This window comes from Carlito syrichta, unplaced genomic scaffold (assembly GCF_000164805.1).
Source record: "Carlito syrichta isolate Samal-C Ts95f unplaced genomic scaffold, Tarsius_syrichta-2.0.1 Scaffold303358, whole genome shotgun sequence".
NCBI lineage: Eukaryota > Metazoa > Chordata > Mammalia > Primates > Tarsiidae > Carlito > Carlito syrichta.
In genome coordinates this window covers 496,240-512,692 of record NW_007247454.1, presented here as the reverse complement: position 1 = coordinate 512,692, position 16,453 = coordinate 496,240, and the positions used below count along the sequence as shown (strand labels likewise).

Genomic DNA, 16,453 nt, shown 5'->3' with positions numbered 1-16,453 from the left:
GATCCTTCCGCCTCAGCCTTACAAGTAGCTGGAACTACAGACACACGCTACCACGCCCGGCTAATATTTTCTTATTTATTGTAGAGATGAGGTCTTGCCAAGTTACCCAGGCGGGTCTCGAACCTGCGGGCTCAGGCAATCCACTCACCTCAGCCTCCCAAAGCGCGGGATTACAAGTTGAGCCACCAAGTCTGGCTGAATTATATATTTTTAAGGTTCTCAGTTTTAACTCCTATTACAGTAAATACTGATAGATATAACACATAAAGAAAAGCTCTTTGGGGTACTTTTTTGTTTGTTTTGAGTTGGGGCCTCACTCTATTGCCTAGGTTGAAATACAGTGGCACCATCATGGCTCACCACAGTCACAACCTTCTAGGCTCAGAAGATGTTTCTGCCTCAGCCTCCCAAGTAACTGAGACCACAGATGCAAGCCACTATGCATGCTAATTTTTAAAATTTTTATAGTAATGAGGTCTCACCATGTTGCCTAGGCTGGTCTTGAATTCCTGGGCTCATGCAATCTTCCCAACTCAGCCTCCCCGAAGTGCTAAGATTACAGGCATGAGCCACTGCACCTGGCCAAGAGGTATTTATTTTTTAAGAGTATAAAAAAAATTTTCTAGGTCCTGATCCTAGATTAGAATACTGAGTTGAGAGCGGAATGGGCAAGGAATAATTAAGGAGTAATAACATTACACACTGATTGCTCTTATGATAATGATTTTAAGGTAAATAACTAAAATAAAGACAAAAATCACATAATTTTTATCCCTTTAAATTCATATGTAAAAATAGTAAGGAATATATTTAAAGGTTCATAATAAACTTAAATTATATAAAATAATAATTTAAAAATTAGTTTAAAAGTTCCATGAATTTGACCAGGTATGCTGGCTCAAGCCTGTAATCCCAGCACTCTGGGAGGCCGAGGCAAGAGGATTGCCTGAGTCCAGGGGTTCGAGACCAGCCTGGGCAACCTGGTGAGATCTCGTCTCTACAATAAATTTTTTAAAAATTAGCTGGGTATGGTGGCATGCACCTGTGGTTATAGCTACTTGGAAGGCTGAGGTGGAAGGATCAACTGAGCCCAGCAGGTCGAGGCTGTGGTGGCCGTAAGTGTGCCACTGCACTCCAGTCTAGGCAACAGAGTGAGACTCCAACTCAAAAAAAAAAAGGTTCCACTAATTCTCCAAATTAGGATCTCTAAGCTTCACAAAAACATTTAAAAGAGGAAATATTTATTTCATTTCATTAGTATAATGGAGAAATATTACCTGACTGAAAAAACTCTTTTTTTCAAATAACTCTTGGGAAATCCATTTTCCCTATAAAATCTACTCAATTACTTGTACAAATTTACCACATAATGGAAAGACTTGGCAAATTTTGAAATTCTAACTTACTTCTCAATTGGAAGGACGTGAGGCCCAGAGATGGAATAACGATACAGAAAAGTCAGAAACTTCCTGAATGCATCAAAAAAAGGCCAGTGAGAAAGGAGACAGATGCATTTGTTAGTATGAATTGTTTTGGAACTGTCAGACTTCCCATCTGCTGATGGCATTAAACCCAGAAGAAGTCTCTGTTTTTCTGTGAGATTCTCCTCAGAGTATGGTTCATAAAACTGAATAGCAGCACCATAGACCTGCAAAACAAGTATGTATTCAGTAAATGCACTCTGCACCATTTATCCAAATTACATCGTCAGTTAAATATTTATATATCCATTAATTATATCTAATTTCCTTATTTAATTATATATTTGATGTCATTAATATGCAATTTTATTAATAAATGCTTCCTATGAGCCAGGTGAGGTGCCAAGTATTAGGAACACATTGGTGAAGTCACATCTCTCTTGCTCTCTTGACTTATATAAGAACTACGAGGGGAGGACTAAAAAAATAAAAAAATAAAAATCTTTTGGAGGGTGGGCTCAGAATTTGTTTGTCCAGATTAAATGGTCAATGAAAGTTTTTATCTGGAAGCTTTGAGAAGGTTGTGTCAAGATTTGTGGAAGAAACGTTCCAAGTTGTGGACAAGCAATGACTGGTTCTTCACCATGACAACTCACCTGTCCACACCGTGCTGAGTGTTCAGCGGTTTTTGACCAAAAACGCCATGAGCCCCGTGTCCCACCCTTACTATTTGCCTGATCTTTCCCCAAGCAACTTTGTTTTGTTTCCCGGAAGAAAAAAAATCCTCAAAGGGAAATGTTTTGGATTTGGAAGAGGTGAAACAAAAAACAGCAGAATCACGAAAAGGCATCAAAACTGACAAGGCAGTTTAAAAACTGTTTTATGCCATGGAAAAAGCATCTTGATGGGTGTATTGCATCAAATGGAGAGTACTTTGAAGGTGACTGAAGTTTAAACATGTAAGAATACTCATTTTTTAATAAATAAACTCTGGGGTTTTCTTGAGGTCCCCCCTCATATAGTGCTATCCTTACGTCTCCTTGCAATTGAAAAGTGTTTTGATTAAATTCACTTGTACTAATAAAGAGTGAAAGCAATTGTACCAATATTCTCTATAAGAAACTGGTTGAAAATAATTATTAGTGAGAAGAAATTTAGATAAGGAAACACAAACTCCAGCTTTGGGCAAGTCAACGAATTTTTCTGGACTTCAATTTCCCTATCCAAAAGACAAGGATGCTGGACTTGATCTCCAAGGCCCCTCCGACCATAATTGTTCACTCAGTGATCTCCAAGGCCCCTTCTGACCATAATAGTTCACTGGATAACCTCCAAGGTCCCTTCCAACTACAATAGTTCACAACTCTAAATCACATTACATATTTAATAATGGACTGAATGTTTTTTTCAAAGCTTCTTTTTATAGAAAATGAACCAGTGAGGCATCATCATTTGATGATGAAAAAAATTTTTCACCATACTCACAAAAAAACATTTGAGAGGATAAGACAGAATGAAAATTATCTTTTCCTATGTCTCTGGATATAGTTATTTTAATCAAGTGGAAGAGGTATGCACAATGGATTCAATTTAACCAGTTTTTTTTCCTACTGTTCCCTGCATTTTATAAACTTAAAACTTGAAAACGTACAAGAAATTTACAGATACATTTTGTTAAAACACAGTACCTTTTCAGCTGAGGCTCCAGTTAACACAAATGTAGAAAATACAGGGAGAGGATATTTGCTATTTGGTGGCCAACATTCAATGGTTGCACCCATTGGTAAACAAAATAGAGGAACAGATTCTGGTAGTGAGAATGATTCATAATCTTCTTGAGGATATCTACAAATTAGACCTATAAAATCAACCATAAATATCAGGTATTACCTTTTGAGTTTAGGTGCTTGCTATTTCAATGATGGTAAAATGCTTCATTATTTCACACATTTGGAATGCCAAAACACTGCATATATGTTCATCAAATAACAGTGAATGCAACAGTAGGGTTCATCTAGATTTTAATCCTTAAGCATTATAGTCATATTATTTAGGTAATTAATACTCAGTAGGGTTCACACAGATTTTAATCCTTAAACATTATAACATAAACATATAATCCTATAGAAACACATAAACACACTCCTAAAAATTCAGTTTGTGATCACCCTAAATTAAAGCCTTCTAATTTTTAAAAATGTTCAGTATGGCTACTTGAATATATCTACTTCATCAGCTCTCAACAGTTCTCCCTCCAGGGACTTTTACATATTAAAATCCATATCTGATAGGCATATATATGCAACTTCTAGTATAAATATAAGAAAATTACTCATAAAAACAGGAGAGTCACATATTTACAATGTCTTCAGAATAGTATCACCTCCAGCTCAGCTTCTAAATAACCCCAGGTTACATTAAGAGAGAGTTTCAAGTGGCCTATGATTTCATGTTAGGTAGACTAGTCTGGAAAATGGTCCAGGCATCTTCTATTGAATACATTCTAGAAGAAGAGCATTGTACTGAATTTTGTGGGACTAGCAACAAAAAATAGGTTCCTCGACCAAGAAGCCCTTAAAGTCAGGTGGAAACCATCAACAGACATGGCCACAAAGACAAAAAAGATAAACTGGGGAACAAGAGTGGCTGGTTCTGCCAGTAATATCTCTGGGACTTGAGAAATGACATACCTACAGGACTATGGTTTTCTCATGTATAAAATGAGATAAAGTAGATTAAGGTACAAGGCAGTTCTAAAATTCTCTAACTATATGCTAGCCAGCCAGTATGTCCTATAAGAAAGAATCTACAGTTAATTTTGCATTACTATCTCAGGTCATGAGGTAATAATAAAGTCATAAAGTAATTATAGAAATAGTGATGAATTATGGGTCCTAGAAAACCAAAGGCAGAAGAGAAAGTGAGTCTAGAACTCTAAAGTAATCTGCAATTGTACTCTCTAAATATATAAAAATTAAAAAATAATTAAAAGAATATATATATATATTTTTAGTTAGAGTCTCACTCCATCGCCCAGGTTGAAGTGACACTCATGGCCATCCCAGCAACAACCTGCTGGGCTCTGGAGATCCTTCCACCTCAGCTTTCCAAGTAGCCAGAACTACAGGCACGTGTTACCATGCCCGGCTAATTTTTTTGATTTATTGTAGGGACGAGGTCTCACCATGTTTCCCAGACTGGTTGAACCCACAGGCTCAGGCAAGCCTCTCACCTCGGCTTCCCAAATGCTTGCACCACCACGTCTGGCCTATATATATACTTTTTAAAGACAGGGTCTCGCTGTTGCCCAGACTGGTCTTTAACTCCTGGGCTCAAGTAATTCTCCTGCCTCAACTTCCCCAAAAGCTGGTATTACAGGAATGAGCCACCACACCCAGCTTAAAAATATATTTTTTAAAAGGCTGAATCTATTCTCTTGTAAATAAAATTAGTACGTTTGATATGTTGAGGTCTCTGGAAATTGAGCATTTCAACTATGCATTGCAAAACTACAAATTAGTTTATAATGTTTTCCGTTATTGTAAACTATAATTGCATATGAACTACAGACTTCATATATTAAAGAAATATTCATTTAACAGGAAAATAAATATATTTTTCCATATGTCTGCTAATTGAAAAGAGAGAATTGAGATCTACTTATCAGTTGTTTATTTGAACCTAAGGCTTAAAAAAAAACCACCTTATTTTAAAATTAACCTTCCATTAAGCTTCCAATAAACATATGGACGAAGAAAAAACTGAGAATCAAAAGGCACAGATCATGATCCCGGTCCTTAAACTAACCCATCATAGGCAGGTTTTGCCTTTCTTTAACCTTACTGGGTCTCATAATGCACTTATATATAAAGTATCCCATGAAAAAGTATACTTACCAGCTTTGTAAGATATAGTGTTCGTCTTTGCCACCGATTTTTTATAACATAAATATACTGCTGATCCCCACTGAATTAAAAAAAAAGGGGAGATATCATTTAATTTAAGAAGGCAGGAGTTAGATAAAACGGAATCTCTCTGAGCTCTCCAGTGTCTATTTCTAAGATGGAGCAACAGATTTCCCTTTGCTAGCTATTTTCAGTTGTCTGTTTTGTCTGCAAAACAAAACACAGAGTCACACAGTCCCTTTTCTTTCAGAAGTGAAATTTAACATTTTTTCCCCTTGCAACAGCAATAACATGAGGAAAACTTGACTCTAAAAACAAAACTAAGCCACAACAATTTAGATTTTATTCTAAGTTCAAACTTTGGGCATAAATGGTAAACTAAGAAATAGACCCAAGTGCATACCTTCCTTTTGACTCCACAACCCATCCCAGATATTGTCAGGTTTTTCAGTAGCTGTTTATGCCTCAGGAAGGAGTTGTAATTTTTTATATCCACTTATTTCCCTATGCTCTTCCAAATTCAAATCAGATTTTAATCTTCATCACTCCTTAACAGAATACCTTACCAACATCCATGAAGCCAAGTCTAACTGCTGAGTCCTGGTCTTCACCTTGCTCAGTCTCTCAGCAGCCTTGAGTACCACTGGCAACTCCCTTTGAGCACCATCTGCTTGGCTTTAGGGATCAAGCTGTGCTAGCGCTTCCCACCAAACCTCCGGTCACCCCTCTTCAGTCTCCTTTGTGGCATCCTCTCTCTTTTCCTAATCATTAAAGGTAATATCATCTCTTTTTTTCACTTTCTCTAAAGACACATATTCAGTTCCATGGCTTTAAAAAACAGGTACTCACTGAGGAGTCTCAGATGTTTTCCAGCTGCAAATCAACCCACCTCCACTCCTCAACCCACAGCTACCTGCCTGTTACACTTCTGTGTCTGACAGTACCTCACACGCTTCATGATATAGAAAGTCTTGTCCCTTGCAACCTTGACCTCACTCGTGTTCCTCAAGAAACGCTCCAGTTTAATCTGTCCTCAGACTCCGGAGTCACTTTTAACTTCTGTCTCCTAAACCACATGTGACCCATCTGAAGATTTGTCAGCTCCACCTCTGAAATCTGCCCTCATCTGATTGCTTTGCACCCCCTTCACCAGCACTGCTCTTGACCAAGGAGTCGCCATTTTCACCTGGACCATGGCCACTTTCATCACTACTGCTCCTGACTAAGGAGTTGCCATTTTCACCTGGACCATGGCCATTTTCACATTTCTGCTCCTGACCAAGGAATCACCATTTCCACTAGGACCACACCTGCAGTCACCCAACCAATCTCATGGCTTCCTGTCGTGTCCCTCAACAGTTCAGCTCTACAGCCAGAGTGAGCCCACTAAACCGTAAGCCAGACTGTCACCCTCAAATGGCCTGGTGTTAGATTAAAAACAAAACCCACAGGCCTTACTGACCTCACATCTGCAGCCCAACAGGCCTCCTTCCTCAGACACACCAAGGAGAAGTGCAAGTGAGGGCCTTCACTGAGTCTTAAAATCTCCTCCTTGGAGAAAGTCTTACTAACTGTCCTGGCCCATAGTACCTCCTCATTCCAGATTGCCTGTCCTCCCAGTCACTACCCACTCTGTTTGTTGTCTATCTGTCCTCCCCCCTTGAAGATAAATGCAGTGAAGGCAGGGACTCTTTCCTTCCCCACTGTACTCCCTGGGTCTCACACATTCGTTCACTAAGTTTTACTAAATAAATATATAAATAATTTACTGAAAAGTTCTTTAAACAAGGATTAAATAATTAGCTTTATGATACAGACATTCCTTACACAATTAATGCAAATTAAGAAGTATAAAGTCATCGATAATTAAAAATAGTATATAATTAAAATTGTTATTATCATAACCGAACACTATGTATACACCTCCACCCCTGCTACACTGCTACTGACATGAGCAGCTAGAGAGCGGGAGGGAAGGGCTGGCCAGTCAGATGCAAACTGTGCCTACAATTTGGCTTGAGGATTATCTTTGTATACTTAAACTAAGAATGGCTTTTACTTTTTTTTTTTTTTTTTGAGTTGGAGTCTCACTCTGTTGCCCAGACTGGAGTGCAGTGGGCGCTCCCGGCCACTGCAGCCTTGACCTGCTGGGCTCCGGCGATCCTTCTGCCTCAGCCTTCCGAGTAGCCAGAATTACAGGCATGCGCAACCATACCCGGCTGATTTTTTGATTTATTGCAGAGATGAGGTCTCGCCAAGTTGCCCAGATGGGTCTCGAACCTGCGGGCTCAGGCAATCCACTTACCTCAGCCTCCCAAAGCACGGGAGTACAGGCTGAGCCACTGAGCCTGGCAGCTTTTACATTTTTAAAGGGTTTAAGAAAATAGACAAATATGAGGCAGAGCTTGCATATGGCCTGCAAAACCTAATTTATTATCTAGCACTATGAAGAGAAGGTTTGCTGACTCCTGAATTAGAAGACTATTGCAATAATGCTAATAAGACACAATGATGGCTTAGACCAGAGTTATGGCAACAGAGGAGCTGAGAAGTGGTCCAGTTCAAGATATATTTTGAAATTAGAGTTTACAGAAGAACAGAATGGAAGCAGAAGATAAAGGTTAGGATTACTCCAAGGATTTTTGATCTAAGTAACTAGCAGGGTGGAGCTTCCATTTATTAGATGAGGAAAACTATAAAGAGAAGCAGGTTTGGAGAGACACATCAAGAGTTCTTGGATATGTTGAATCTGAGATGCTCTATTAAATAAGCTATTCCAGAACAGATGATGAATTAGAGTTCTGACTAGACACACAGACTGAGAAGCCAGTCACATGTGGCCTGCATTTAAATGATCAGATCACCAAAGGACCCAGTCAGAGTGGGGAAGACTGAACCTGAGGCACTCCACCATGATTAGGTCACCAAAGGACACAATCGCTCTGGGGAAGACTGAACTCTGAGGTACTCCACAGTGATCAGTCAGCAAAGGACCGAGTCAGCATGGGGAAGATGCTGGCAGGGACTAAACCCCAAGGTACTCCATGGTGAAGTGGTTATGGAGGTAGGAAGGAACACACAAAGGCAGAGAGGGAAGCTGAAGTAGAAGAAAAAGCTAGAAAACACTGAGAACAAATTCTTTCTCCTGGCACTGTTTCAATAAGGAAGAAGTAATCATCTATGTCAAAACCTGCTTAAAAATTAAGATGAAGAATGAATTGTCGATTCAACAAGAGAAATCTTGTGGAGGGACGGAGACAACAGGTTGACTGGAAGAGCAGAGTGAGGAATGGGGCAAAATGCTTATCGTAAAGAACGGTGAGTTGCAGTAGTGGAGGGAAGGGACACAGGGCACAACGTCTGGGGAAGACAGGAGGCCTCTGCATGCTGGAGGAGATAATCAGACAGGGAGGGAAGGAGGACGGAAGACTGCCAATGTCATGCCCTCCACAGGCTAGTGTGGGGGGTGGAGTCTGGGCACCAGGAGAGGGTAGTCATGGTTAGTGCTTTTGTAGGAAGTGGGGGAGCTTTTTTTTTATTTAGGAAGAAAAAAAAAAAAAGATTTTCATGCAGCTTCTTTTGAAAGTACAACTAAAATACACTCCAAACAATAAAATACGTAACATCTTTAAGAACATATTTTTCAATTCTATAATTATGCTATGCTGCTTGAAAAAAATTTATTTAAAATTATGTTATTTTCACCAGTGGTTAGTTTATCAGTGCAAACAAGTCACTTACCATGCTGTTATTAAGATTCCTGTCAACTTTGCAGAATGTGTGTGGTGGGCTTTCTCCTTTGCTGGGTATAATGATACACACATCTGTGACAGCCAGGGTATTCTGAGTCATGTTTTCAGAGGCTCTCCGGTAAGTAACATAAACTCTTTGTGATGAGGTATTGCCACTAATGTTTGCAGGGCGCCCATAGGGAGTACTCTGAATAATTTCACACCCCTGTTTCAATCTTTCTTTCCATTCATATAAAACCCTAAAAAACAAATTAAAAAAATAAATTCACAAAGCACCTTCAATTGTGAAAGGTAATATTCTTAGGCATCATTAACTGATCCTTAAAGGCAGCAGTGTGGTAAAAACATTCCAATCTTATTGCAAGTTTGACTGCTGGTCTTGTATAAAATTAAAGAAGAACTCTTTTCCTACCAAAGTTTTAAATAATATAAGGAAAAATTCAGATAAACCATCATGTTTGTTAACATAAACCAGAGAATGACAGTAACTTAACCCAAAGGTATCTCCATTTAATAGAACTATTAATTAATTTATTTTTGTCTCTAAAACCAAGCATCTTCTTTCAAAAAATCAACTTGCATTTTGGACAAAGTCAAAATCTTACAAACGGTTACTTGCCCAGATAGTACAGAACCCACTTGCACACGCTGATCTCCAATACTTCCTTCAGCTTTACAAGACAGTTTTAGGCTTTTTAAGATAATATAGCCTCAAATCTATCTTTAATCCAAAGTCAGGATGAGACACTAGGTTTTTCTTTCCTTTTTTCTTTATTTAGGGTAAAATCACAGGCTTTTAATAAAGGGCAGGCCGCCTGGTATCTATTCATTAAGTTTTCTAAATACTATATTTAAAGCACTTAGGGATACCAAGAAAACATAATGCTTGAATAATATTAGTTTATTCCCTCAGAATTCAATGATTTGTACTTCAATGCCAAGTCCTTGGCATTAGTCAAGAAATCTTTTAAAGCTCTACTATATTAAATGTGTTTCTGCATGTGTTATAAAAACTGTTATAACAGGTGATGTCTTCATCATCAATCAATATTCCCTTATATAAAATTCTATTACGAGCCGGGTTCGGTGGCTCAGCCTGTAATCCCGCGCTTTGGGAGGCTGAGGTGAGTGCATTGCCTGAGCCCACGAGTTTGAGACCCGCCTGAGCAACTTGGCGAGACCTCATCTCTACAATAAACAAAAAAATCAGCCGGGTGTGGTAGCGTGTGCCTGTAATTCCAGCTACTCAGAAGGCTGAAGCAGAAGGATCGCTGGAGCCCAGCAGGTCGAGGTTGCAGTGGCCGGGAGCGGCCACTGCATTCCAGTCTGGGTGACAGAGTGAGACTCCAACTCAAAAAAAAAAAAAAAAAAAGACAACATGACATGCTGAATCTTGGACTTGGAGAAACTAAAACCCACATACACTACAGGTGGGAATACGATATGGAAAAGTCTGGCAGTTCCTCAAAAGGTTGAGCACAAAATTACCACCGGACTCAGCAATCCCACTCCTAGGTTTGCACACAAGAAAGATGAAAACATGTCTACACAAGAATCTGTGCATGAACATTTGCAGCAACATTATTCATAATAGCCAAAAAGCAGAAAAATTCCAGATATCCATCAACAGAAGAATGAATAAACAGTATATCCATGTAATGGAGTATCATTTAGCCATACCAAGGATCATGTGCTGGCAAATACAACAGAATGCTAAGTGAAAGAAGTCAGTCACAGAAGACCATACATCTAGTGTGACTCCACTTACATGAAACATCCAGAATAGGCAAATTCATAAAAGCAGAAAGTTGACTGGTTACAGCAGAGAGCTAAAGGGGTTTAGAGGTAATTGGTAGAAACTACTAATGAGTACAGGGTTTCTTTTTGGCATAATAGAAATGTCCTAAAGTTTATTGTGGTGCTAGTTACTTAACTGTAAAAATACTAAAAGCCACAGAATTGAACACTTTAAATAAATGGGTGGCTGTGTGATATGTGAATTATATCTCAATAAACCTGTTATCTATATGTTTAACAAAGTCATAAGTTTAATGTAGTATCCTAGGTAAAGCTCCAATTTATCCTAAGGCCCTTGTTTGATACATAAAGTTAAGAATCCATCTACAATGATCATTTTAACAGGCTTAAAAGCCATCCTTTTCTCGTACTTTAAAAATAAAGAATGGGCCAACTCCATGTCTGACAAAGGCCTAACATCAAGGATCTAGAAGGAACTCAAATGTGCTGAAAAGAAAAAAACAAACAGCCCCATTACAAAGTGGGAAAAGATATGAATAGATACTTCTCAAAAGAAGACATAAAAGTAGCCAACAGATACATGAGAAAATGTTCTGCCTCACTAGTTATCAAGGAGATGCAAATTAAAACTACACTGAGATACCACCTAACTCCAGTCAGAATGGCCATCATCAATAACTGAAAAACTAATAGATGCTGAAGAAGATGCAGCAAAAAGGGAACACTTCTACACTGTTGGCGGGAGTGTAAACTAGTACAGCCTCTGTGGAAATCAGTGTGGTGACTCCTAAAAGTTCTAAAAGTTGACCTCCCATGTGACCCCACAATCCCTGGAGGAACACAGGTCACTCTATGAAAAAGATACCTGCACACGTGTGTTTATCACAGCATTGTTCATAATAGCAAGAACATGGAACCAACTGTGCTGCCCATCAAAAGAGGACTGGATAAAAAAAATGTGGTACATATACACAATGGAATATTACACAGCCATAAAGAACAAAATCATTAACTTCATAGCAACCTGGATGGAATTAGAGTTTATAATACTGAGTAATCTCTCAGAAACAAAGAGCTGAGTATCACATGTTCTCACTCATAAGTGGAGCTTGAATAACTACCATATTACTATAAGAAAAAAATTGAAAGTAGCAGGAAACTGCGGGGGTGGGGGTGGGGGAGGTGGGATCGACAGTAGTTGATTTCTGCCTGGGGAAGGGGGGGCACACCTCATCAATAAGGGTACTTGCAGAGTGAATATTTGTATACCTAGCCCTGAATTGTACCACACAATTTTAAAATAAAAATTGAAAGAGGAAAAATAAATAAATAATAAAAATAAAGAATGAGCAGCAAACAGTAGGCACTCTTGCTGCTGTCCTGCCCACTGTGCCCTTCACAATGTATCTTCCCTTTAATAACTCTACATTTCTTAGTTCATTAAAAAAAAAAAAAAAATGCTCCGATCAGAATAATACATTCGTTTTCTGGTACTTTTCTGTAAATGTTTTTCAGATTCTCCTACCTCTAATGGAAAGAAACCCAGCCATAATGAGAGGGCTAGGAACTTGAGGGCAAAGAGAGGTAAGAGGAGACAGGCAGAGAACACAGGTTTCTGGATACAAACTTGTATATTTTTCTAAAGCTGCCTGCCTCTATTACTGAGCAAACTAACCAGTTAACTTCAAAATCTACAAGGCATATCATTTGGATCAATAAGAGTAAGTCGCTTTAAAAAACACTTACCCCAGATCTGTAAGTGGAGGTTTATCTCTCCCTCTTCGGTAGCAGAGGTAAATCTGCGGCCCCACAAGACTTCCATTGTTGAGATCAGCTGATAATCCCGTTGGAGTAACATCAATACAAACATAATCCCTCGGCACTTCCTCCCCAAGAGACTTAATAATAACAGCAACATCTGTGATAGGCTCTTTTGGTTTAGCTACTTTATGACAAGCATCATTGAAGTGAATTTCTTCTTCAAGAGGTTTTGAAACATCAGTTAATCCTGCTACAACAAAGTAGTCAGCAACACGAGGGCCCTTGTCTTCAATCATTTTCCATTACAGAAGGTTACATCTAAAAAGAAGGGAAAGATGAGGATTCTCCTACAGTAAGCCAGATAGGTATAAGTGGTTTTGGTGCAAATAAGAACAAAAAACTACAAAAAGAGCACTTTATTAGACAACAAAAATGTTTATTTTTTTTAATTATAAAAGTAATGCATGAATTTCTAACTTTTGCAATATGGAAACCTAGGTTACCTAAGTAGACAGCAAAAAACATCCTTTCAAATGTATAGCTTAACTTGTAAGAATGTAAGGAAATTCCCAGGGGTCTAAAACACTGAGGAAACCAAATGTCAGAATGCATTCTATAAACTGACCCTGAATGCGGAAATGTGCTGATCTCAGTAATTAAGAGGTTTGTGTTTAGAAGGTATTACAGGGATGGGGACAAGGCCTGAGGACAACATAAGACTGGGAACTGCAACATCTGTATAAAGCCAAGCGTTCCAAAGGACTATACTCCCAGTTATACAGGAGTAAAATTAAAAGACCTATCTATGAGCACAGGAAGAGAATTAAGTCATGGGGATAAGAGAGAGTCTCCTCTGAGAATTTATAGCAACAAGTCAATTCACTCTCATATTTGGGGTTTGAACCCATGCCTCCACATAGTCCCAAGAAGCTAAAAACTGAGAAATTAACAATAAAAGTGTTCCCAGGCTAGTGATACTCCTTGGGAAGCAAATGTAAGACAGCTCTAGAGAGTATGCCCTTGCTGGGTACAGTGGCCTGTAATCCCAGTACTTTGGGAGGCTGAGGAGAGAGGACTGCTTGAGCCCAAGAAATTCAAGACCAGCTTGGGCAACACAGGGAGACCTCATCTCTACAAAAAAAAAAAAAAATCAAAAAATTAGCTGCGTGTGGTGGTGTGAGCCTGTAGTCCTAGCCACTTGGGAAGCTGAGGTGGGAGGAATAACTGAGCCCAAGGTTAAGATTGAGATGAGCCATGACCATACCACTATACTCCAGCCTGGGTGATAGAATGAGACCCCCAACACAAAATAAAAATTAAAAATAATAAATAAGCTCCTACTCCAAAACTACAAAGACACACAAGAAAAAATCTATCAGAAATGATTCTTAGCAGATATATCAAACTGAAGAATTTCAACAAAAAAATAGGTTGTTACATTATAACAGAAATGCATGATTATAACACATTCAAAGAAAAAATACACAAAGCATAATCTGTTATTTGCAATCGCCTCCAATTGTCTAGTATCACTTAACCTTTATTTTTTTTCTCTAACTTGAATACACTCCACAGTACTGTCATTACTTATATACCACTGTTATAGAAAACTAAAGTTTAATCTAAACAGAATTTCCTAGCATGTTTCATGTTAGACATAGTTCCAGTAAATGCAAATAAAGGATTCCATGGACAAATAAGTTAGGTATATACGCTTCCAGTCCCTTTCGATATTTACAACTATACATATATATATGTATGTGCCACATTAGTTCTTTGATAAAGGTAGCTGATAAACGTTGCTTAACCCAGGATTTCCTAAGTCTGTTTAAACAATGAGCCCTATTTTCCCACTTAACAACTAGAAAAAACCCTTAGAACAAGCTTTAGAAAATGTTAAACAGCCTTCCTTTGTCGACTATAAAATACCTGAGGGCAAAGAAATTCTTTTGTAGCCTATGATTCTTTGTAATTATCAACATTTTTATCATAATCCCAAAACTCATTTAATTTTCTATATTGCTAATGTCATGAGTTTTCAGAATTCATGACACATTTCTTGGAATCTGGACTCACTGTTCACATGTACTCTTTAAATATTCCCACTATTTGCCTAGAAAATGCAACTAAAGGACTGACTGCTCCTACTTGTTTCATTTATATATATATGACTCCTATGCAGCAATTTCCATACACGTAAGACTTCTGAACATCCTAACAATGGCTTGAACTTTTCAGAAATGGCTCCTAGATGGACACTAAAAAGAAAGTACTAGCCAGGTTCAGTGGCTCAGCCTGTAATCCCGCGCCTTTGGGAGGCTGAGGTGAGTGGACTGCCTGAGCCTGAGGGTTCGAGACCTGCCTGGGCAGGCAAGACCTCATCTCTACAATAAATCAAAAAATTAGCTGGGCATGGTAGCGCGCGCCTGTCATTCCGGCTACTCGGAAGGCTGAGGCGGGAAGATCGCCGGAGCCCAGCAGGTCGAGGCTGTGGTGGCTGGGAGCGGCCACTGCACTCCAGTCTGGGCGACAGAGTGAGACTCCAACTCAAAAAAAAAAAAAAAGAAAGTACTAACGACCTACTCTCTTGAGAAGACTGTTCAATGTTGACTCGCCACTATCGGCTGACTGCATAAAACAAGTGCTCCACAAAAAAGAGCAGTTGTGCCCACTGATCATCTATTCAGTAAAAGAAATAAAAATAACAATAGCACTTTTGTATTTAACTTTTTTTTCCACTTCATTAGTCTTTGAAGATAATTTTGAGGGACTGCACTGGATTTAATTTTATGGATATATCCCATTATTGACCTATCTGCTTATTGTCAATCATTTCTTACTTTTACTTATTTTGCTAATATTTTTTAAATGCTACAATGAGCAACCTTGATAAGCTTCTAGTACCACTCAATATTTCTTCAGGATAAATTTACTGAAATAAAATTTTTGGATCAAAAGTTGGGCCAGGTGCAGTGGCTCATGCCTGTAATCCCAGCACTTTGGGAAGCAGAGATGAAAGGATTGCCTGAGCCCAGAGGTTCCAGACCAGCCTGGGCAACATGATAAGATCTTGTCTTTACAATAAATCAAAAAATTAGCTGGGTGTGGTAGTGTGCCTGTAGTTCCAGTTACTTGGAAAACTGAGGCAGAAGGATCGCCTGAGCCCAGAAGGTCAAGGCTACAGTAGCCATGACTGCCCCACTGCACTTCAGCCTGAGCAACAGAGTGAGACTCAAAAAAAAAAAAACAGTTGTAACAGCCTCGATATGTGCTTTTATGTATACATGAATTTTTAATTATAAACTCTTAATAGACACAACCTTGAAAATTACTTTGGTAGAGCATTTTCCTTTTATCATAAAGAGATTAAAATATCTTCTTTTGTCTTAGACTCTAACTTCATGTTATATACACTAAAGCATGTAGTCGCTGTTGCTTACAATACAGTTTTTGTGTCTTGCTGTGCAGAAAGAGGAAAAGAGCATGGAAATAGTGCTATCATAAAAACACATATATTTAATAAGTGTTTTTGAAAACTACTACCTTAGCCTCGGAAATGAATACCTATCATACTAATAAGCAAATATTTGGGAGAAACTTATATAAAAAATTTCTTTTTATTGTATCTTTCTGGTTCACAAATTTTAATAATTTATTCTCATTCACAATAGATTTCAGTAAATAACTACTAAAAGGGAACAAGTTGTCTACTAATAAATATAAAAAAGATCAATTTTAAAATGGTGATAAACTCCTCTCATATTTATTGACAAAAAAGTAAATTATATGTCATTCCAGTTCCTTTGCCTTGTTTGTTTATTTAATTTAGTACATTTATTCGCTTGGGGAAAGGAAT

The 16,453-nt window shown here is 38.4% G+C and overlaps 1 protein-coding gene across 1 annotated transcript in view; it reads right to left on the bottom strand.

The window, feature by feature from the left end:
- Positions 1–16,453, bottom strand: part of LOC103260831 (C-myc promoter-binding protein) — an 80,922-nt gene that overhangs the window by 40,235 nt on the left and 24,234 nt on the right. Inside the window, exons 4-8 of the mRNA XM_021712558.1 lie at positions 12,583–12,915; positions 9,068–9,317; positions 5,318–5,387; positions 3,110–3,279; positions 1,407–1,648 (exon numbers count right to left, since the gene is read on the bottom strand). Of these exons, the coding sequence (XP_021568233.1) occupies positions 1,407–1,648; positions 3,110–3,279; positions 5,318–5,387; positions 9,068–9,317; positions 12,583–12,893 (1,043 nt within the window). The 5' untranslated portion in view covers positions 12,894–12,915. The remainder of the gene's footprint in view (positions 1–1,406; positions 1,649–3,109; positions 3,280–5,317; positions 5,388–9,067; positions 9,318–12,582; positions 12,916–16,453) is intronic.